The sequence below is a fragment of the Hippopotamus amphibius genome, chromosome 13, assembly GCF_030028045.1.
Source record: "Hippopotamus amphibius kiboko isolate mHipAmp2 chromosome 13, mHipAmp2.hap2, whole genome shotgun sequence".
Classification (NCBI taxonomy): Eukaryota; Metazoa; Chordata; class Mammalia; order Artiodactyla; family Hippopotamidae; genus Hippopotamus; species Hippopotamus amphibius.
In genome coordinates, this window is record NC_080198.1 from 36971239 (window position 1) to 36992111 (window position 20873).

Genomic DNA, 20873 nt, shown 5'->3' on the forward strand with positions numbered 1-20873 from the left:
AAGACCTGGAGCAGGGCCTGCCCCTTTCAACACAGCCCTGGTGACTCATCTGGACCCCATCAGCAGCTTCCCGCCCACAGGTGCAACGGGTATCAGCCTTGCCCACCAGCCAGCCCTGGGAGGTGCCCACCAATCAGGAGAATATAGTCCCACCCCAAGATTTCCTGAGGACTTTGACTCAGGCAGAAAGAAACTCAGACCCATTCTAGTCAGAATAGTTTCTCAGGAAAGGAGCAGCCAAGCTGAGTGAGGGTCCCCGTTGGGCCCAAACTCATAGGCCTATCCAGAAACCCAGAGTCGGGAGCCACTCCTTCCCTGCTTCCGGGTACAGCAGGCTCGACCCACACTGACTCCACCCCTTGCTCCCTGGGACGCTCTGAGCTGAGCAAGGCTAAGCCTCAGTTTCCCCATCTGTAAAGCAGGGAGGACCATGAGCCCGACCTTACAAAGGAGTAAGAGGATGAAATGTGATGCTGAGCATAAGAAGCTTAACAGGGGTCATGGGCATATCCTGTACACACAGGTCTTTGCTGTTGGGCCCTCCAGGTCACCCACGCGGCAGTGAGGGGTCACTGACCTTCAGGGCACACTTCTGCCCAGTGCGCCGGTGAAAGCACTCCAGCACCTTGCCGTTCACACCCAAGCCCAGCACCTGCTTGGACAACTGGTAGTCATCGGTCACTGCGTACTTCTTGGGCTCCCGCCGCCCGCCGAGGGCGGGAGTGCCGGCTGAGCAAGGTCCGCAGGGTGCACCTGGCGGGGGCGCAGGGCCCCCCTGCTCCTCTGTTGTCTCGACATCCATGGCCCCCGCGGGGCGCTCAGAGGCGACCCCAGCCTGGCCCGTGCAGGGCCACCTGGGAAAGAGAGGAAGAGTGAGTTCCGCTCAGACTCCTTCAATACACCCCAGCTTTGGAGCCCCTGCGCCAGACTGGGCTTCGGGTCCGACACAGGGCTGGGAATGAGGAACAAACTGCCGGAGTGTACGGACCCGCAGCAGGGGGAGGTGCTCACGCAGCCAGGCTCAGGTGCGTCCTGCCCGGCCACCTGTCAAGAGGGGAAAGGGCCGTGAGGTCCCGGGAATGGGAGGTGGAGGGGGCCCAGTGAGGGCGCACCTGACGGCAGCGCACCTGGCTGCGGCGCCGGTAAGGGGCAAGAGCGGCCGTCGCCGGAGCCCGCGGCCGCAAGCGCCGGGAGCCGAGAGCCGCGCCGCTGCCTGCCCACGTGACCGCTCCCCTCCCCCGCGCGTCCCCGACTTGGGGCCGGGCTTGGTCAGCCTTAAAGGGCCAGGCGGGCCCTGGCAGGACCGGGCGGGGCGGGGCCCGCCTAGAGCGGCTGCAGAAATAGGGGGCGTGGCTTCTCGAGGGGGCGGAAACCTCCTAGGCTCAGCCAGCCGCCGGGTAGACCCCAGCGCTAGCGCAGCCGGGTTCCGCGTGGGCTGTGCGAGCGGCGAAGTTTACCAGCCACCAAGGAAGTTTACCAGCAAACTAGGAAGTCTTGTTTCTCTTGCAGCCTCAGGTAGCCCTTTGAGTTGGGTTTTTCTCGGCACGCTGCCAGGAGGCCCTCCAGTATAATTTGTAAGGCTTGCAACTTCCTTAGCGGTGGCCCACCGGCAGCGTATCTAAAGTCTTAATTTTTGCCAGTAGGGCGAGTGAAATGGAATTTTGTTGTGATTCGTGTCTCTCTAGTTCCTGGAAGTTCTGAGCGTTTCTCTAGTACGAGCATCTCTCCTCTTCTGTGCATTTCCTACTCATGTTCCCTTGGAATACAGCATCCTAAGGCCAGAAATGCTGAACTCCCACTTGGTCAGATCCATCAACTTTTCACCTTATGGTTTGAGCTTTTGGTGTCGTGTTTAAAAAGTCTCCTCCTCCCACCCCAGTGACAGATATTCTTTATTAGCTAAGTGGTTTTCCCTTCCACACTTAGGTCTCTATTCTGAGAGACCTTACTTAGGTCTAAGGTTACTAAGGTAACAGATTACCTTACATATTTCGAACTGGTTTTCCCATCATAGGCTGTTAACTCTTGTTTCAGAGATGAGGAAGCCGAACACCCTTGAGGGGAAACAACTTATCTAGAGCTGCAGGGTGTGTGGCTATCTCCTTGGACAAATCTGCGCTACTGCTGCACATCCGTCTCACCGCACAACCCCGAACGAGGTGCCTCATTTGGGACAGGGAAGGTGCGATTTGGGGCAGGATCCCTGTGCGGGCCTCTGCTGCCATCTACAGGCCACTATCAAGACTGCAGGAAACACGACCTCTGTTTCACCGTAGGTATCTCCTCTGTATACCTAAGTATCCAAAGGTATCTTCTGGCTTCGGAATTGGGGCCGGGCGAGCTCCCTGCCCCAGGCCCCAAAATACACATGCATGTGGATGCATGTGGATGCATGTGGATGCCTGGGCTGCAGGTTCAGGCTCTTCAGGGCAGCAGCTCCAGAAGAACAGGCACCCTTGTGTGCAGGCATTGAGCTAGATGTGGATGTGGGGGGCTCTTCCCTGTCTCCTTGAGAGCAGAGGCCCAGATGATAGTCTCAACTAGACGCACTGAACCCTTCTGTTGGATCAGTCACTGGGTAGGTGCTCTATCTGGCATCCCATGATCACACTGGTACTGGAGGAGGGAGGGCAGTACCAATCCCACGCAGCCTACACCAGACACAAAAGAGACAAGCCCTGAGAGGTCAAGCGACCTGCCTGAGGTCAGTAGCTATCACGGCACAGCCCCCATCCCAACCTCCAAAGAACAACTCAGAGCTCAGCTCTCACCTTCAAACTATGCCTCCCTCTCCTGTGCTTCCCTGCCCCCCTCCCACATCCACATATACACATTCTCACACATGTCCCAATATGCACACACATGCAATCACACCTTTACAGGTGTGTACACATGCACACAACACACACACACTTATGCCTAGCTGGACCCAGGACCTCTGTCCTCGAGCCCCACCTGAGAATCTGATCCAAGATCTCAGAACCTTGCAGGAAGACCTGTGATCCAGAAACTTCCACTGCTTGGAGGCTTGGAGGCTGGAGAAGGATTCTCCGTCTTCTATGGAGATGACTGGTTTGAGCCAGATGAACCCAAAGCTGAGCGAGATCTCATTCTGGACAAGCAGGGCCCCACTCATAAGCAGGGGTCTAGAGAGCTGAGGGTGGAGGCTGGCGGCTTGTCATAGCCAAGGGCATCTCTGCGTGCTGTAGTCTCTGATCTGTCTTATTTTCTACAAATGGAGTCAGATTACAATTGTTCTAACATTTCTGTATTTGTATTTTTTTTAACTGGTCTCTTTTTATTAAAAATTTTAATTGCGTAAGCAAAACTTGCTTGTTATAATAAATTCAAACCATACAGAAATGTAAAAAGTAAGCAATGGCTATATCTCTCCTCTTGCAGTGTCCATACCAAGGCCAATGCTTACACAAGCACACACATTTCCCACATGGGTTCATCATAGACACATGTTTTGCAACTGACCCAGGGGAGTCAGAATGCATGGTTCCCCCTCACTGCTCACATTCCAGCCAAAATCTGCCACCCGCACATTGATGGGAGGATTCAATATTTGGGATGGCTGGGCCAGGAGTGGTGGGTACATGGTGGCAAACTCTGCCACACAGCCTCCATGAGAGCTGCATGTCCAAGAGGATGAGGGCTGAGACCTTTGGAATAGCTTACACAGTGACCAAGGAGTCCAGTGAGTGCCTGGGTGGGGTGGGGGGCAGCTGAACTCCCCTCTCTCAACACACACACACACACACACACACACACACACACACGGACTGTTCTTTGGGGAGAGGAGAGGCTGTACATGTGAAAGTTTAAATTTATTTTTATTTATTTATTTAATTTTGGCTGTGTCAGGTCTTCGTTGCTGCGAGCGGGCTTTCTCTCTAGTGGTGGCGAGTGGAGGCTACTCTTCGTTGAGGTGCTTGGGCTTCTCATTGTGGTGGCTTCTCTTGTTGCGGAGCACAGGCTCTAGGCTCGTGGGCTCTGGTGCACAGGCTCCCTAGTTGTGGTGCACGGACTTAATTGCACCATGGCATGTGGGATCCTTTCAGCTCAGGGATTGAACCTGTGTCCCCTGCACTGGCAGGCTGACTCCCAACCAATGCACCACCAGGGAAGTCCACATGTGAAAATTTAGAGACCAAATGAGTCAGACTTTGAGGAAGACACTGCTGTATATTCTTGTGGCCCATCTTGTGACTGTTCTGGATGGGGAGGGGCAGAGCGATCCTGTAGCAAGAATCTCTGGGGTTCAGGGGAGGGGTTTTTCTGGAAGGAAGAATCCATGGAGATGTGGCACATGAAACTATGAGAGGAATTGCCACTGGGTGGCAGTGTGGGCCCAGCAGTCAGGGCAGAAGAGGTAGGAGAGGTGCTAATTAGATGGCCAGAGGGACCCACAACACCTGGGGCAGGCCAGCACCTGGGGCAAAACAAAGGCACACTACTCTTCCCAGAACACAGGGGAGGTGCATAGTACTGTCAGATTTACAGAGGGCAGATGGAGGGCGAGACCCTTGGGTCCTTTAGTTTACACACAGCTGCACAATCACTGACTTCCGTAGGGAGGCTGCTTTCAAATGGACACCTGTGCTGCTCTGATGTTGACTGGCCTGGAATCAGGGAAGCTTCACTGAGGACCTGAAAGTTGGATCTTGAAGGATGTCTAGGAGTTGGCTTGTCACAGGAGCCTAGAGAGGAAGTGGGGGAGGGAGTTGGGCCTGTGAGATCTAGAGTATATTTTAACCTCTCTATGCCTCATTTTCATCAGCTGTAAAGAGGGGACAATATGTAGTAGGCAGACAATGAAATGGGGCTGGAAATTGCTGAGAGCACCTGGCACACAGTAAGTGTTCAGTAAAGTAGTCACAGTTAGAGGAAAGGGGTAGTCTCGGGGTAGAGAGTTGGGATTTGTCCGCCCAGGGGACCAAGGTTCAAATCCTAGCTCTGTTGCTTGGCAGCTGTGAAGCCCTTTTGTCTTCATAGTAAGGTGGGGGCAGTAGACAATTTCTACTGAAGAAACAGCACCTTATACAGGAGCTCAGTGCTGGGCTCTCCTGGTGCCCCAGCCATCAAAGTGGTACTGAGGTCTCCACACCCATCCCCATCCCATGCAAGCAGCTTCTGGCCTACTCAGGAGGGCTGGTGGGATGACACTGAACCTCAACTTCCCTTCAGGAAATTTACAAAGAAGTGGGTCTCCTGAAGTAATTTCTCATCTTAACCAATAATTTTGTCATTTCGTCCTGTTTCATGGGGTTTTGCTTTTGGATCCCCTCTGTCTTCCATCCCCTCTCAGGCAGGGCAAGCTCCGCCCTATCTGCCCTGGGGAAAACCTGGATACGAACCATTTAGGCCTCTGGACCCTCCCAGGAGTCAGTTGTCCCTGCTAGGGGACCTGAAGCTTACCTTCTCTCTGGGAAACCTGGGGGTACACACCGGGAAGTGGGAAGGAGGGGATGGACCCTGTCACTTCTCCAATTCTCTCCCTCTCCTTCTGGCCCAAGGGCTTAGAGGAGGTGTGTGCAGCCCCTGTGGTCTTTCAAGATGCTCCCTGGTGAGTCCAGTGAACTGAAAAAAGGTGGAGAGGATCAAGGGTAGGAGCATGGGCTTCTGACTTTTGTTCCCTAGGGGCTCAGCACAATGTGGGCAATACCAGCTGTTGAGGATCAAATGTAATCAAGTGCTCCATGTAGATGGGAGGGGGTGTCACTGCTCCTTCTCTCTACATTTAGCCCTCTACCTTCAGTTTATCTCTGGGTGTTTGCAGCTCCAGGTCTCTCTCCCACATTTTTAGGGGTCCATCAACCCAGAGACACATGTGAACTGTTCTATGGGGTGAGCTGGGGGCCCGCCTGCCCCTCAAGCCGGTAGTCGTTTCTTTCCTGATTGGAGGGCTGGCCAGAGGCCAGCTTGGGGCCTAGACTGGATGGCCCTGCCTGGTACAAAGGTTGGGATGGTGCCTTCTCCCCGACCTCTCAGTGAAAACGTTCTCGCCTGGATCCTTTTGGCTGTGGTGGCCGCAGGCTTGACGCCTGTGAACCTGCTTGGATCTGAGTACTCCCTCTGTACCCCTTCCCTCCTCTAATGTCCCTCTCCAAGCCACACCCCATGCCACCCACCTCCCCACACACAGCGTCCAGGGGTCCAAGTGCAGCCTACAGGGGGCGCCTGCACACTAGACAGACCGCCTTGGAGTAGTCGCTAACTTGGAGGACCGGCCCGTGACCGCGCCCTCGTGCTGCCACCGGTTCTACTGAGAGATAACGGGACCTGTCCCCAACGAAGCGAAGTGCCTGAAGGAAATCTGGGCTCCGGTAGATAGAGCACCGGCCCCTTCCTAGCCGTATTCAACTTGGTCTTTCCCTAATGGTCTCTAGGTCACACTCAACCCCTCTGGGTCACGTCAGCCTCGGGTCCAAGCGCTGTAATTGGCTCTCTCTGACCACTCGGCTCCACCTCCTGCCCTGCGATTGGTCAGCGCGCGGGGCCTCGCCCCATTTTCCTGGAAAGTTCTTGGAAATCTGTCAAAGGTGTTTCCTTTAGCGGCCCTCCGCCCCAGACTGGGGAGCCGACGCCCCCGCCCGCACCCCTCCCCGCCTGGCCGCACAGCCGGCGGTTCTAGGAAGACGTCGCTTCCGGGAAGGGCTGGGACACAGAGGACAAAAGATTAGGCTGCTCGCCCCGCCCTCCGGCCCGCCCGCACCGCCGCCTCTCAGTCCCGGCCCGCCGCCCGTGCGCCCCGGGAGCCTGCCCTGCGCGCGCGATCCGCGCCCACTGGCTGCCTCCAGCCGCCGCCGTCAGGCCGAGCCCCAGCTTCGGAGCAGCCGCTGCCGCTGCCGGGACATGGTCCTCTGCGTTCAGGGGTAAGCGCGGCCCTCCGCCCCCGGCCAGCTCCGCTCCGGCACGCGGCAGAGTACCGACCTCGTGCTAGCTGCCGAGTATTGAGGGCTTGACCGGTGGGAGACGACCGAGCGCGGAAAGACCTCGGGAGTGATAACAGGGAAGGGTGACAACATCGTCACCACCTCTACTGGCACTGTGGGTAGGGAAACCGGGGGTCGGCTGGCGACAGGAGAAACACAGGGTGGGCTAAGCTTGGGTGGTAGCTGGAGGAGGTGGACGCCGCAGGCAGCGGGTTCTCCAAGACGTGGCTCACCTGCCCAGCTGTTCTGGGCCCGGTGCGCTCTACCCTAGCCTGCCGGCCCCGAAGCCTACTGTGACCTTGGGCCACCCCCTGCCCGTCTCTGTCCTGTCATTCACTCTCCTGCCTCCGGCTAGCAATTAGACTCTTCTTGGGAAGCCAGCCTGAGATCCTTTCCTCTCCCCCCATAGGCACCTGCTGAACAGGCAGCTCTTGGGAGAGCCTAGGTTTGGCCCGGTCCTGTCTGAGGCACCCCAAAAATGGCCTCACCCCTCCTCCCAGCCCAAAATGGGATCCCAATGTGAGAAGGACCTTGGCTCCTGCCTCCCTTCTCCAAGTCTCCCAAAAACTTGTGGGGGTGGGGTGGGAACTGATTAGACAGAGTCTTGGCCTCAGCTGAGCATTCTTGGCACGTTCCTTCTGACCAAAGCCTCAGCGTCCCCTTCAACCAAGGGTCTGATGCTCTCCAAACTGATCTGACAGGAGCTCAGAAAGCTCCAGGGAGAGTGAAAGGAGAAGTGAGTGGGTGCTCCACAGCCAGGGAGAGCTAGGTGGCCCAGTGGCTGCTGTTATCAAAATTGGCGTGGTACCAAGTGAGGAGGGGTGGAAGGTGGGGCAAGGCTGAAGTGCCCCTTGCTCTGAGCAGTTCTGTTTCTGGAGAGGAGACCTGAAGGTGCTAGGAAGACTGGACATACTTCTATTTTTCTCCCTGATCATCTCCAGCATCTTCCTCCCTCCTCTCTGAACTTTAGGACTCCCCCACCCCCACTGCCTTTGTTCTCGGGACCCCAGCCAATTCTGGGGTCCCACACTCTCACTTTGCTTCAGCTGAAGGCCCCCTTGGAACCTCAGGGCCAGCACTGAGTGCCAGGGAGCAAGATTTTTAAGACCTACACACACACACAGTCACAAACCATCTGGAGCCCTCCTGAGGTAGGGAGCAGGGATTCCCAACTGAAGGTTTGGGTTGTCAGCTTTGCCGAGGGATCCCCCCTCAGGACTGAGTTTGCCTCATTATCGTATGTCCCCAAGCAGAACTCACAGGCTGGGCTCCACAGCAGGCACACACACATAACTGGCCACCCACACCTGGAACGCACCAGCTACCGCCACTGTCATGACAATGACACAGCTGTGGACACACTCCTCCCCAGATATACAGTCACTCACCAGGAGCTTATGGTGACCAATACAGCCATTCACACACCCAGACACCATGTCATCCCTCGAGGTGCCCACACCCACATGTGCCCTGCTAAGCTGTCTGGTCATGGCCACCCCAAGAGGTTCGATCCAGCCTGACGGGCTAGCCACCTCCCATACACCTAGAAGGCTCCTGGGCCTGAGCTGAGCTCTGGGTCCCAGCAGGCAGGCCATCAGCCAGTTCCTTGGAACTCAGCCTCTAGCTCCCCAAGGGGGATTCCAGAGCCCCCGAAGTGCAGCCAGAGTGGGGGTGGAAAAGTATGAGCAGGCTGTGGTATGCCAGGGTCTTATGGCCCTTTCTTCTCATGAGTGGTCATGGGCCCCTGATTTGTTAAAATCTTCTAAGAGTCACCTATAACCTACACTGTCAGATCTGGTTCCTCTGCCTGGCTTCTACCACCAGCTCCCGCCCACCTCTTCCTGCCTCGTAAGCAATACCTGGCAGTATTTACCCATACCGTCATCTCTGCCTGCGCTGCCTTCCCCGCTACTCCTTCCTTTGGCCTGGTAGACTCTGCTCAGGAACAGGCAGACCCTGACTCCCCCATAACATTCTTTGCTTTTATGACTTTGGGTTATGAGTTCTCCTTTAGGGCAGGGCCCAGGGTTTCATTATCTTGGTGTCTTGAGGCCCAGCAGAGAACAGACCCAGAGCTGAGACCCAAGGATTTATTTCATGACGAGTGGGAGACGACCAGCAGTCTCTTCCTTGGGAACCAGGGTCATGCCCCTCACTCCCAGGAAGCCCCAGGATCACCAGGCTGGGTGGGCTTCCCCTAAAGGAAAGCTACTGCTCAGATTGGGGCCAGTTCACCAACCCAATTCTAGCCATCTGAGGATATGGTGTGGCTGAACCCTTCAGTGTCTGGGCTGGTAGGACCCTCATTGAGGAGGTGGGGAAACTGACATCTAGTGAAGAGCAGCATTTGCATAAGATGATAGTGCCTCATAAGGCAGGCTTGTCAGAGTGGGATCTGGAATGTGGGATCTGGAATGTGGGATCTGGAATGTGGGATGAGTATGCTGCTCTTTGCTGGGAGCTCATATTTATGGGAGGTGGGACTTGTCAGTGCCTTTAGAGGCCACTGTCTACTCCAGACCCTCAGCTGGGAGGAGGAGAGAAGAGGATGGGAGTCTGACCTGTTTGGGAAGATTATTCCAGCCTCTAAGCCCTGGCCAGTGTGGAACTAGGTCCCTCCGACATATACTCCTATGCATGGGGAGGTAGCATGTGACCAATTCCTTGGCTCAACCAGGACCAGTGCCATTTAGTCAGCCCACCTCTGCCAGGAAAGCACCATTGTGAGGCCTCTTTGTAGCGGATCCTGTCAGTGTAGTGGGAACATCAACTGGCCACTGTAAGCTAGAGATGCCTATAGAGAATGATCTGTGTATTTGGTTGGTGCGAAATAGAAAGAGAGATTACAGTTGGCCCTTCACATCTGCAGATGCGAAACCTGTGGATACGGAGGCCCAATGTATTCATTGTACTACGCCGTTCATATAAGGAACTTGAACATCCACAGACTTTGGTATCCACGGGGGCTCCCAGAGCCAATCCCCTGCGGATACTGAGGGATGATTGTAATTACTGTTTAATAAATGCAGGAGGGTGGAGAAGTCTCTTTCAGAAGAGAGTTCATATGTGGGGGGGAGTAATCAAGGGGTCTTTTGTGATGACAGGTATGAGGTGGGGTACTGGTCTCACTGAGCCCATGGGTGGGCAGATGGGACACTGGGGCTTATAGTGAGACAGACTGGCCAGAGGTCACGTAGTCTGGGGCCGAGGGGATCTCTGGAAATGGGGAGAGCACAGGCCCTGCACTCACTGCCCATCCACCTCTTTCTAGACCTTGTCCTTTGCTGGCTGTGGAGCAGATTGGGCAGCGGCCCCTGTGGGCCCAGTCCCTGGAGCTGCCGGAACCAGCTATGCAGCCTTTACACACTGGTGCCTTCCTGGAGGAGGCAGCAGAGGAGTCCCCAGCCCGGCCAGAGAGTGAGCCCAAGGTGCTGGACCCTGAGGAGGATCTGCTGTGCATAGCCAAGACCTTCTCCTACCTTCGGGAATCTGGTGAGTCTGAGGAGGGAGGCAGGACTTGTCCTGGGAAGTCTGATAGGGGAAGTTTAGCTCTGCCTGTTTCGTCTAATTTGAGAGGCATGGCTCTGTCCAAAAGAGTCTGATGGGAGGGAAGGAGTACAGCCCTCCTCAGGGAAGTGTGAAGAAAGAGGCCGAGCCCTGCCCTGCACTGCCGTGGATTGGTGCACCCAGCTAATTTCCACTGTGACCAGTCGCTTCGTCCCCTCTCCACTTGCCTAGGCTGGTACTGGGGTTCCATTACGGCCAGTGAAGCCCGGCAACACCTGCAGAAGATGCCAGAGGGCACATTCCTAGTACGTGACAGCACCCACCCAAGCTACCTGTTCACACTGTCGGTCAAAACCACCCGCGGCCCCACCAACGTGCGCATTGAGTACGCCGACTCCAGCTTCCGCCTCGACTCCAACTGCCTGTCCAGGCCACGGATCCTGGCCTTCCCAGATGTGGTCAGCCTTGTGCAGCACTATGTGGCCTCCTGTGCTGCGGATACGCGAAGTGACAGTCCTGACCTTGCAACCACCCCGGCCCTGCCTACCCCTAAGGAAGAGGCACCTGGTGACCCAGCACTGCCTGCCACTGCCGTACACCTAAAACTGGTGCAGCCCTTTGTGCGCAGAAGCAGCACCCGAAGCCTGCAGCACCTGTGCCGCCTCGTCATCAACCGTCTGGTGGCCGACGTGGACTGCCTGCCACTACCCCGGCGCATGGCTGACTACCTTCGACAGTACCCCTTCCAGCTCTGACCCGGCTGAGCAACCGCCTAGCCTCACCCAGCCAGACCCGGGAGAGGACACTGGCCCCAGCTGGACTTGGGCTCCCACTGTCTCCCCTCCGGTCATCCTGGTGCCCACATGCATCTGGCAGCTGGACCAGGAAGGGTCCACAGGAACAAGGGTGTGGGTGAGGGGTAGGGAGAAATGTCACACAACTGGGAGGTCAGCGCCCCCCGCTCCCATGTGGCTCCATTGTGGTGGGCCACGTTGTCAGAAAAGAGGGGATTGGCAGGACCTCGTCTCTCCCTGTGGCCTGGGCCCAGGCCCCCACTCACCTGCTGTGGCCTCCTGAACTGCACAGACTTGGCTGGCCCTGGTTTCTCAGTCCACACAGTGGGGCAGGCCCCCTCCTTCCAGCTAGCCACTGTCCAGGGGGGATGGCAGCCAGAGGAACTGAGGTTGACAGTGACAGTCCCCTGATGGGGGAGCAGGCCAGGCTGGAGGACAGCACAGTTATATAATATTTATTTATTTATTCTCCTTGGGTTGGTCTCAGGATGAGCCAAACCCACCTCTCAGCCTGAGCTCTGAGTGCTCCAGAGACACCAGCCCTGCCCTTGCTTCTCTGGTTCCTCCTGGCAGAGGGCCTCATGCTGAGATGTGCTGCTGGACCCAAGGCAGTCCTGGATGTCCTGGCGCTGACCCAGCCACCTGTGAAGGTGTCCACCCTCTTCTGCCTCCAGCCCTATTTTGGGAGGATGGGCAAATAAATAAGAAAATGGAGCCGAAGTGTTAGCGCCCATCAGAGCCTACCACTCACCCCCTTGCAGGGCAGAGCCCCGTCTGCTCCAAGCTGGTCTCGCTGGGGCACAGGCCCTGCATGAGTGCGGGTGCCATGTCAGGGAGAGGCATGGTAGTTTGAGGACTGCCACTCCAGCTCTGTTGGGCCTGCTTCCTGCCCAGGAAGGTGGGCAAGAGGGAAAGAAAACACATATCTGATAAGACTTTATAAAATAATTATTACTTTAAAAAACCAGTTTGGTAGTCTTTTTTTTTTTCACTGATTTTTCTGTAATGCCAATAAAATTGTACCTTTCACTTATGGAGCCCTCGGTGGGGCCTCTTCTGAGTCGTGCATAGTTTATCCCCTTAGATCTCACTGTCATCATCCCCCACTTTGCCTCTGGGTGAGCAGAGGCCCAGAGACCTATGTGGCTGAGCAGGCCCTGTTAGGGCACCCAGTAAAGAGAGGAGGGGATAGGGAGAAGCCTCTCTCCACTCATTCCCTTTCCTCTTGGAGGGTGGGATGCAGGAGCTGAAGGCCAGTTGGATGGCCTACAGGGTCACTAGCCAGTGCCAAGTAGGGGGTGGCAGCAGAGGAGCACCAGATCTGAGAGATGTGTAAACAGGAGATGTCAATTAAAGATTGAAAGTGGAGAATACTAGGGGGATGGGGACTGTGGACCACTCCTGGGTACAGTGTCTTTTGAGATGAGGCCAACAGTCAGAGAAGTCAGGGCCAGTCATTCCATAGAGAAGGTACAGGGCGTACAAAGGCACCCGGGCATGACTGGGAAGCTTATATTCCTGACCACAAGGAGGCCTGGGAAGGGTCATTCTGTGCAGCGGGGCGGAACAGTTGAGTTGTGGATAGTGGCCAGTAAGCTGGCAGGGTCTGGCCTGGGATGGGGCTGATGGGGCTCTGGGCCAGGCTATTGGGGTCTGGGGACTCTCTCACTCAGGGTCCTGCATACCAGAAGTAGGTGAAAGAGCAATTAAAATGAAAACCTTCTCCGCTATCTGATGGTCTGCCTTTGGAGCACTTCAGCACCTGGAATCCCACTAGGTCCTGAAATTTTCTGCACTTCTACTTGAGTACCTCACAGAGAAGCTCCTCTGAACCTCATTCATAGCCTTTTAACCCTTATTTTAGAAACAGTTCTAACCTTTCTATTTTCTTAGCCCTTAGACAAAAGTTGCAGATTAGAAGAGACAAATATTGGCAGTTTGAAGGCAGCAAGGTGTGAGGAGTGACGTGTTGATGACGAGGAGGAGGCAGGAAAGGATAAAAATCAAGAACTATAGAGGCACAGAACCTTGGCGGTTTGGAGGCAGCTGTGGCAAAGAATGAAGTTGATGTCGGGTGAGAGTGAACAAGAAGTGGGTGAGGGCTGTCTTTACCAGAGTGGTGCCCGGGCCCACGTGTCCCGCCTGGCGCCTCCTCTGTTGCTGCCTGCAGGGCCCGACAACACACCTCCGCCAGGTCACCGTGGCCCTGCCAGGGACGTCTGCAGTTCCTCATTGCTTCAGCCTGGATCCCAGCCCCTTGATGACTCCCAAATACCTGAGGTGACCCCTCTGTCTGCTCCACCCCCAGATCTGAGTCACCCAGTGGGCGGGTAGCAGATGCAGAGAGGCCAAAGGCAGGCTCTTCCCCACCTGGTGCCGTGGTCCAGACAGAAAGTGCTGGAGCAGGAGGAAGCCCTTTGTTGTCCACAGAGGAGAGATGCCTCAGGGTGCCCACCAAGTGCTGGCAATGGACAAGGGCTTTGCACCTCATGGAATGCTCACCACAACCCTGGGAGTGGGTCTAAATATTACCCATACTCCACAGATGAGGAAACTGAGGCCCAGAGGGGGCAAGGGACTGGCTGAAAAGGTGAGGCACAGAGCAGAGCTAAGCCTGCAGGGTCCTGACTACCCACCTGCCCCTGCAATGCTACATGAGATGGTGAGGACGGGCAGCTGGGGTGGAGGGCAGCTGAACAACTCGGGTGAGTTGTTCTTGGATGCTGGTTTTATCCCCTTGTGTTCCTGCCTGCTAAGGTCTCTGGAGCCACGGGCCTGGCCAACTGGGTCCTATCCCCTCCCCACTCACCTCAGCCCAAGCTGGGGTCCAGCTCTTGCCTGAGGAGGGGCTACTTCTGACCCCTGATATTTTTCTGCTTCAATCTTTTTTTTTTTTTTGGCTATGCTGTGCAGCATGTGGGATCTTAGTTTCCCAGCTAGGGATTGAACATGCAGACCCTGCATTGGAAGCACGGAGTCTTAACCACTGGACCACCAGTGAAGTCCCAATCTGCTTCAATCTTATTTTCATGTTTCCCTGTTACGGGAGTGAGTGATACCTGCTTAGAACAGGATCAGTGGAGAGCATGTCATTGAGCCCCAGACCCAAGTCAGAGACGCAGCCTAATAGATGCTGAAAATCCTCTGGTCACTGCAGTCATCCCTGGGTGTTTCTGGGCTGGTGAAAGGAGCACGCCTACTGGCCCTGGCCGAGGAGGAAGAGAGGAGCCAACAGGTGGGTGCACAGGACCCTGCACAACATACAAACAATAACTGATGGTAACCCTTTACTGATTAAGTCCTTTACCAGCACACAGGCTCTTTGGGCACCAACTGGGCCAGACTCCACCTGGGCCCTGGACACACAGCTGGGAATAAGATGGACACACTCCCCATCTTTGTGGGACTCATGGACTGGTGGGCAAGAGAGGATAAACAAGCAAACAAATGGGCACTCAGGACGAGTTTTGAGAGTGAAATGAAAGCAAAGCAGGAGGCAGGGAAGAGAGTGCTTTGGGTGTGGGGATACTGCTGCAGATGACAGGGTCGGGGAAAGCTCTGGAGCAGGGTGGTGCTGAGCCTGGACACCCAAGCAAAGAGCAGGAGCTGGCTACTCAAACGACTTAGAGAAAGGACATCCTAGGTGGAAGGAGCTCCAGTGCAATGGCCCTGAGGCAGGAACAAACTTGGTGTGACCAGAAGATGCTGGCTGCCAGGAGGGCTGAGCAGACAGAGGGTGGGTGGAGAGGGCAGAGAGGGCACATGGATTGTTCTGGTGTGGTGGAGCGCCCCTTCAGAGTCTAGCAGGGAAATGCTATGATCCAATGCTCATTCCTAAGGAATGAGCCTGTCAGCTGGGTGGGGATGGCCCCACAAGGGCCTGGGGGCCAGAGGCCGGAAAGGAGGTTGAGAGGTATGGGATGTGGCAGAGTAGGGTGTGGTGGAGAGCAGAGGAGGCGAGGTGACCCTGGGCGGGGTTCGTGCCCCATTAAGTTCTTGCCACAGCCTTGCACACCTGCAGAGGTTGTCCCCATTTACAGCAGAAGAGGTAAGACTCAGAGACGTGGTGGCTTTTTCAGGGTCACACAGCTTACGAGGGGCAGAGCCGTGGTTCAAAGCTGACTCAAGACCTTGTTTGTGTAACTGCTGCTCTGCTCTGCCTCCCAGGGGCTGGCATGCTAAAGCCTTGGCACTCACAAGGCGCTGGGGACATGTAGAAGGGCGGGGCAATTCAGGAGGGCTTTTTGGAGGAGGGGGGCTGGGGACTACCCTAGAGGATTCTGTCAGGCCACAGGGAGGTAGGTTTGCAGATAGATCCTGTTCGGTGTCCCTCCTCGGACTCACAATGCCCCTCTGGGACAGAGATGCCACTAGGCCATTCAGGTTTCTCTTGTCAATCAATGAGAGGTCTTGCTGGGAGGCTTCACTGAGTATCCTAACACCCCCTAAATCATTGGGGCCCCTGTACCTGGGCCCAGCTTCTAATCTGCCAACTGAGCAAATCTTGCTGCAGCAAGGCTGAACACGGGTCTCAACAGGGCTGGGGACCTGGCCGGGCTGGCTCCACTCTCAGATGGGAACCCTCCGACCTGGCACAGCTGCACAGTGAAGTAGAGAGGCCAAGAGCCTGCAGTAAGTCCTGATCAAGAAGGCAGGAGGATTCTGGGACCTTACAAAGGCCCTCTTCCCTCAGAAGAAGTGAAGCCTGCGCAGGCCTGGGCAGCCCTTTCATACCAACCTGTTAGACCAGTTTTAATATAAAGCAGGTTGGAGCTTTGCCAGAAACTCAACAGCCTCTCCTGGTGAAGGAGTCCTCCCTACCCCAACTGCAGGGTGTGGGGCCCCCTCCCCAAGCTTAGGCAGGTGGCACAGCCAGCCAGCCAGGGGGCCATTCCAATGCTCATTCTGGGGCAGCAGGCTGGGGCTCCCACATCTGAGCTCTAAGACAGAGGAGGTCCCTGGAGGTTCACTCCTGGCTAGTATGTCCCCCACACCCCAACTGTATCCCATCTCCCTTCCAGTCTGGGTTATGTGCTGTACATTTGGTTCTGGGCGGGGCGGGGTGGCTCCCTCAACCTCACTGAACCTCAGCAGATTCCTTTGCTATGAAATGGGGAGAATGACAGCACATCTCTCAGAGGGGACATGGGGGCCCAGGAGGATTTATGAAGTGATACTGAGGAGAGCCGGAGAGGGTTCAACCTGGCAGCTGCTGCAGCTGTCACTGTAACTATTTCTTGTCCCTTGTTTTAATCCCATTTGAGAGGTAGGCTGGGCAGGTGTTGATGTCCCTTGAGGTCCCTATGGGGAGCTGCAGGGGAGCTGGCTGGAACTTCCTGAAGCTATAAGCAGCCCCTCACCCCACCAGCTTTGATGCTGCCCTGCCAGAGCAGCCCTCCACCTTCAGGCGTCATTTGCCAACAAAGGTTTTGGGTTCCAGTCGTGGTAAATAGACCCTTCGTCTGGTCTCTGCAAGGGCTGGGGTGGAAGCTAGACCAGCCCAACTTTCTAGCAACTTCCTTTGCAGCTCCAGTAGAGACTAGGCCATCTGCTACCCTTGCTGACACCTGGGGGATGGGTCTTTTTCAGGCCTGTTACTCTCCCAGCCCTAAGTGGTCTGTGCCCTCAGAGGTGAGTCACAGGTGAGGGAGGTGAGCTGGGTAGCACCTCTGGGTCTGTCCCATTTCAAAGCTCAAGACTGAGACCCAGAGAGGCAGGGTAGCTTACCCACAGTCTCCCAGAGAGGAAGTGGCCATATGGGGCTGGAGCCCAGGGCTTTCAATCCCAGGTCAGGACTTGTCCCCCTCATCCGAGAACTCTTGAACTTGAGTCTACTGCCTTCTGGCTAGCAACATGAACAGTCTGGTTCAAGGCCCTCCAGACTCCCCCTGTCCAGACCTGGACTCTTCACTGTCTCCTAGACATGCCTCCTCTTTCCCCCCGCATCATGCCTCCACAACCCCCACATGCACCGCCACCTGTTGATCTTCACATCCATCTACCTTGCCCCTGGTCCTTCTCAAGCTGCTCTCCTGCTGCTCCTCATGGCTGCCTTGCCCAGATCTAGCCTTACCATCATTCACTAACCTAACTGAACCATCCAGACGGCCTCCTCATTGGCCCCCTCAGCCCTACCACCATCTCCAGAGTGAGGGGCTTGCAAACTCAATCTTGTCCTGCCTTCCTCATTCAGTGATATTCACAGGCTCCCCTCATATCTTGTCTGTGCCTTACCCCAGGTTCCAAGATATGGCTTCCCAAACTGCCAAGCCATTCCATTCTGCTTCCCTCCAAACAGCCCTCCACGTGATATCACCCTGGAATGTCCTTCTTCCTCAGTTCTGCCAGGGAAAACTCTTACTGACCCTTCAAAGTCCAACTCAAATGCTCCTTTTCTGAGAAGTCTTCCTTAATTTCCCCAGCATTTATTCATGCCTGTATTGGGTACCCACTACATCCTAGGGAATCTCCCTGGAGCCTGAGTTTTCCCAGATCTCTCCAGCCTAGGGTGGAGAAAATATACTTTCCATAACAAATTCAAAACAGCCATTCTTTGGCTAAATTTCTCTCTCTGTCTCTGTCTCTGTCTCTGTCTCTCCGCCCCCCCCCCCGCCCCCGCCCCGCCCCACCCCCCACACACACCATGTTTCCCATGAAAGTCTCCTGGGGATGTCTTTGAAGAGGCAAATTAGCCAAGTGGAAAGAACTCAGGCAGAGTTCAAATTTCAGCCCCTCCAAAATCACTGTAGGATCTCAGGCAAATGGTTTAACCTCTTGGAGCCTCAGTTTCCCCACCTGTTTTTTGTTTTTTGTTTTCTCCTGCATTGCATGGCATGAGGGATCTTAGTTACTCGACCAGGGATCAAACCCACGTCCCCTGCATTGAAAGCGTGAAGTCTTGACCACTGCACTGCCAGGGAAGTCCCAGTATTCCCATCTGTCTAACAGAGAGAGTGGAAGTGCCCTGCCACAGAGTGGCTGGAGAGTGACAGTGCCTGGCCTTGGGGGAATACAGGGTGAGTGGAAGCTGATGCTCATCTATGAGCAGGAGGAGACGTGGCAGGCCCAAAGCAGGAGGAGCCTTTTTGTGTGGCCAAAACTTTATGCTCAATGGAAAGACAGTTGCTTCCATGACTCAGGCCTGGTTGAAGCAGGCAGGGCCCAGAGTGCAAGAAATGGCCTCTGAGGGCTGAGGGAACTTGGGATGGCCAAGACTCCTCTAGGCTGTCCTCCAGGACTGTTTCACTGCACAGACCCCACTAGGGAGATCCACACTCTGATGGTGTGGCTGGAAGGGGAGTGGCACCCAGCAAATGCTCCCCAGGCACAGCCCTGTTCCAGGGACTCCCCACACCCAGCACCCATGAGCCAGACTGGGCCCTCCCTGTCACCAGAGCCGGGCTCCTCCTCCAACAGAGGTGAGGATTTCACTCACAGTTTGTGCTGGGCCAAAGCTGTGTTTTAAAAAGTGCTTCTTGCCTCTCAGCCTTCTCCTAAGAAGCATTTCTCCCCTCCCCACCCCCACCAGCCCTACTTCTGAGCAACCTCAGTGTGTGTGTGTGTGTGTGTGTGTGTGTGTGCGCGCGCGTGCACGTGTGTGTGTGTTGACCTTTCCACTTGGCCAACATTCCTTTGTTTTTCTCAGCTCCTTTGGGTAGATGGCCATGGTGGGAGGAGCTGTTAGGAGAGCAGGTTCTCAGGAAAGCTTTTCTCCAAAATCCCAGAGACATGGAGCCCAAGGAGACACTAGGAAATGAAGGCTTATCCAGAAAGAGATGGGTTCTCAGGGCGGTTAGAGGAGTGTGGATAAGAGACAAAGAGAGCTCTAACCCCAGTGTGAGTGCCTGTGGGGTCTGGCCTCTGGGCATCCTTGCAAGGTCAGTGTTGTCAGCCTGGCATCTAGTGGGCAGGCTGAGCTTAGGCAGGCAAAGCTGGGTGACCCCGGGCAGATTGCTTTATCTCTCTGAGCCATATATTTCTCAAAGTAGACCGAAGTCCTGGGTTTGCTGTCAATGCGATCAGCTCACACTCTCTCTGCCCAAGAGGTACTCAGACTGGGTCTCTATAGCCCTTTTTCTCTTCAGAGCCAGCAGGTGCTTGATCGGGTTGGGGGGTGGGACTGTGGGCTTTGGGGAAGTAGCACCTGCTCTCAGCACCTTGACAGTCACCCCCTTTCTCCTCTGGGTCTCAGTGGATGAACTGGGGCATGCTAGGCTCCAGGAGTATCCCTGGGCCTCACAGAGGGCAGAGAATTAGAGGGCAGAGAAGGCGTGGCATGGGCACCCCCCACCCCCACCCTGGGTGAGGTGTTTTTGCTAGAATCGCAGCAGCTGCGGCTAGAGGCCTCTTCCCAGGAAGAAAGAGCAGAGCGCCTCTTCCAAGAACTCAGAGGAGGCCTGCAGGCAGGGGAGGGGTAGCGGGGGAGTTAATTTTAAACCAAACAGCCTTCAACGCTTCTCAGGAACTGGTTGCTCAACGTGATCTGGCAGGTCCCAGGCGGGTGGGCAGGCCTGCTGCCAGCTCAGAGGTGGGGGGGGAGGGTGGGGGTGGGGGGGAGGACACGCCCCAGAGGGGGAGGTCCAATGACCTTGAGGGAAGTTGGGCCTTGTCCTTGCCCACGAATCAGGGCCTGTCACCCTCAATCCCCACCCACCTTGCTGAGGGTGTGGGATGGGGTGACTTCCTCCGTAATAATCAGGCAAGGTGAAATTATAACAAGATTAATAATATAGGTGTCATGTCCTTCCAAGGACTGACTGTCCCATCTCCCTTCACTGCTCAGAACCTGCCACTCCTGTCCCCTGGCCTATACCTCTGGAGGTTATCTGAGGAAGGCCTGCTCCGAGGCCAGAGTAGGCCTTGTGCCATTTGCCTATGAGATGGGATCCTGGGATGCGGGTGGGGAGATCAAGGATGGAGTGCAGCAGGCTGAGCCCAGATTCTGGGCCCAAGGGATGAGCCTCCTGTGTGTGCAGGGAGGCTGTGAGCTGAGCTCACTGCCCGCCCCCGCCCCCCAGCTGACTGGGAGTCAGAGTGCCTTCACACACATTGACCTCCTGCCCCTGACGCCAGTGGGCCACCCTCTCCAGGCCGACAGCCTAGGCCCCTCCCAGCGTCTGGACCCTACAGAGGCTCCACCCAGGGCACCCCCTCCTTCATTTCCTCTGCCAGCTGCCCAAGGAGACCCCAGCAGCCTGGGTGGGGTGAGGCCTATGTTCTAGGAAAGGATCCTGAGCAAGCACTGCCAGGAACCGCAGTTCTTGGAATCGGCACTGCAGAGAGAGGGGACGCTTCCTGGAAGCCGCTGGCCACTCCAGGGAGAGAGGCTCAGAGGAGGGGCAGTGACCTAGGTGAGGGGGAGGAGGTGCTGAGGCCACAGCTGGGGTCCTTGCCTCCAGGAAGCCCTCCCTGACTGCAGGTGCCTATTTAGACGCCCCTATTTCAGCACTGAGTCTGCAGGACCTCTCAAAGGGCTCTGCCAGGACAGGCCCAGGTCTGGTATAACCTCTGCGGTAGCCAGCATCCAGCCCAGGGACAGGCAGAGTGGACAACCAGAAACAATAGGGGAAAAGGGGGCTGTATGTGCCTGGGAGGGGGCGCAGCATGTGGGTGAGGGGCACAGGTGGAAGTG

The 20873-nt window shown here is 55.9% G+C and overlaps 2 protein-coding genes across 5 annotated transcripts in view; one reads left to right on the forward strand and one right to left on the reverse strand.

The window, feature by feature from the left end:
* MAPKAPK3 (MAPK activated protein kinase 3) overlaps positions 1-20873 on the reverse strand; it is a 52077-nt gene that overhangs the window by 26047 nt on the left and 5157 nt on the right. The window contains exons 1-2 of one of the 4 annotated variants that reach the window (XM_057706455.1): positions 1113-1255; positions 578-854 (exon numbers count right to left, since the gene is read on the reverse strand). In XM_057706455.1, the coding sequence (XP_057562438.1) occupies positions 578-802 (225 nt within the window). In that variant the 5' untranslated portion in view covers positions 803-854; positions 1113-1255. Of the gene's footprint in view, positions 1-577; positions 855-988; positions 1256-20873 lie in introns of those variants that run through there. The other 3 variants (XM_057706457.1, XM_057706458.1, XM_057706454.1) reach the window with 3 other exon arrangements.
* CISH (cytokine inducible SH2 containing protein) lies at positions 6729-12271 on the forward strand. Its single transcript, XM_057706464.1, has 3 exons — positions 6729-6881; positions 10213-10433; positions 10680-12271. Exons 1-3 carry the CDS (start codon positions 6862-6864, stop codon positions 11201-11203), a joined length of 765 nt encoding a protein of 254 aa, XP_057562447.1. The 5' UTR covers positions 6729-6861; the 3' UTR covers positions 11204-12271.

Bases quoted from the DNA above. Each gene is read 5' to 3' on its own strand.
- CISH (XM_057706464.1), top strand. From the start codon at position 6,862: ATGGTCCTCTGCGTTCAGGG. The intron at 6,882-10,212 runs GTAAGCGCGGCC...ACCTCTTTCTAG, and splicing joins ATGGTCCTCTGCGTTCAGGG to ACCTTGTCCTTTGCTGGCTG. The intron at 10,434-10,679 runs GTGAGTCTGAGG...CCACTTGCCTAG, and splicing joins CTCCTACCTTCGGGAATCTG to GCTGGTACTGGGGTTCCATT.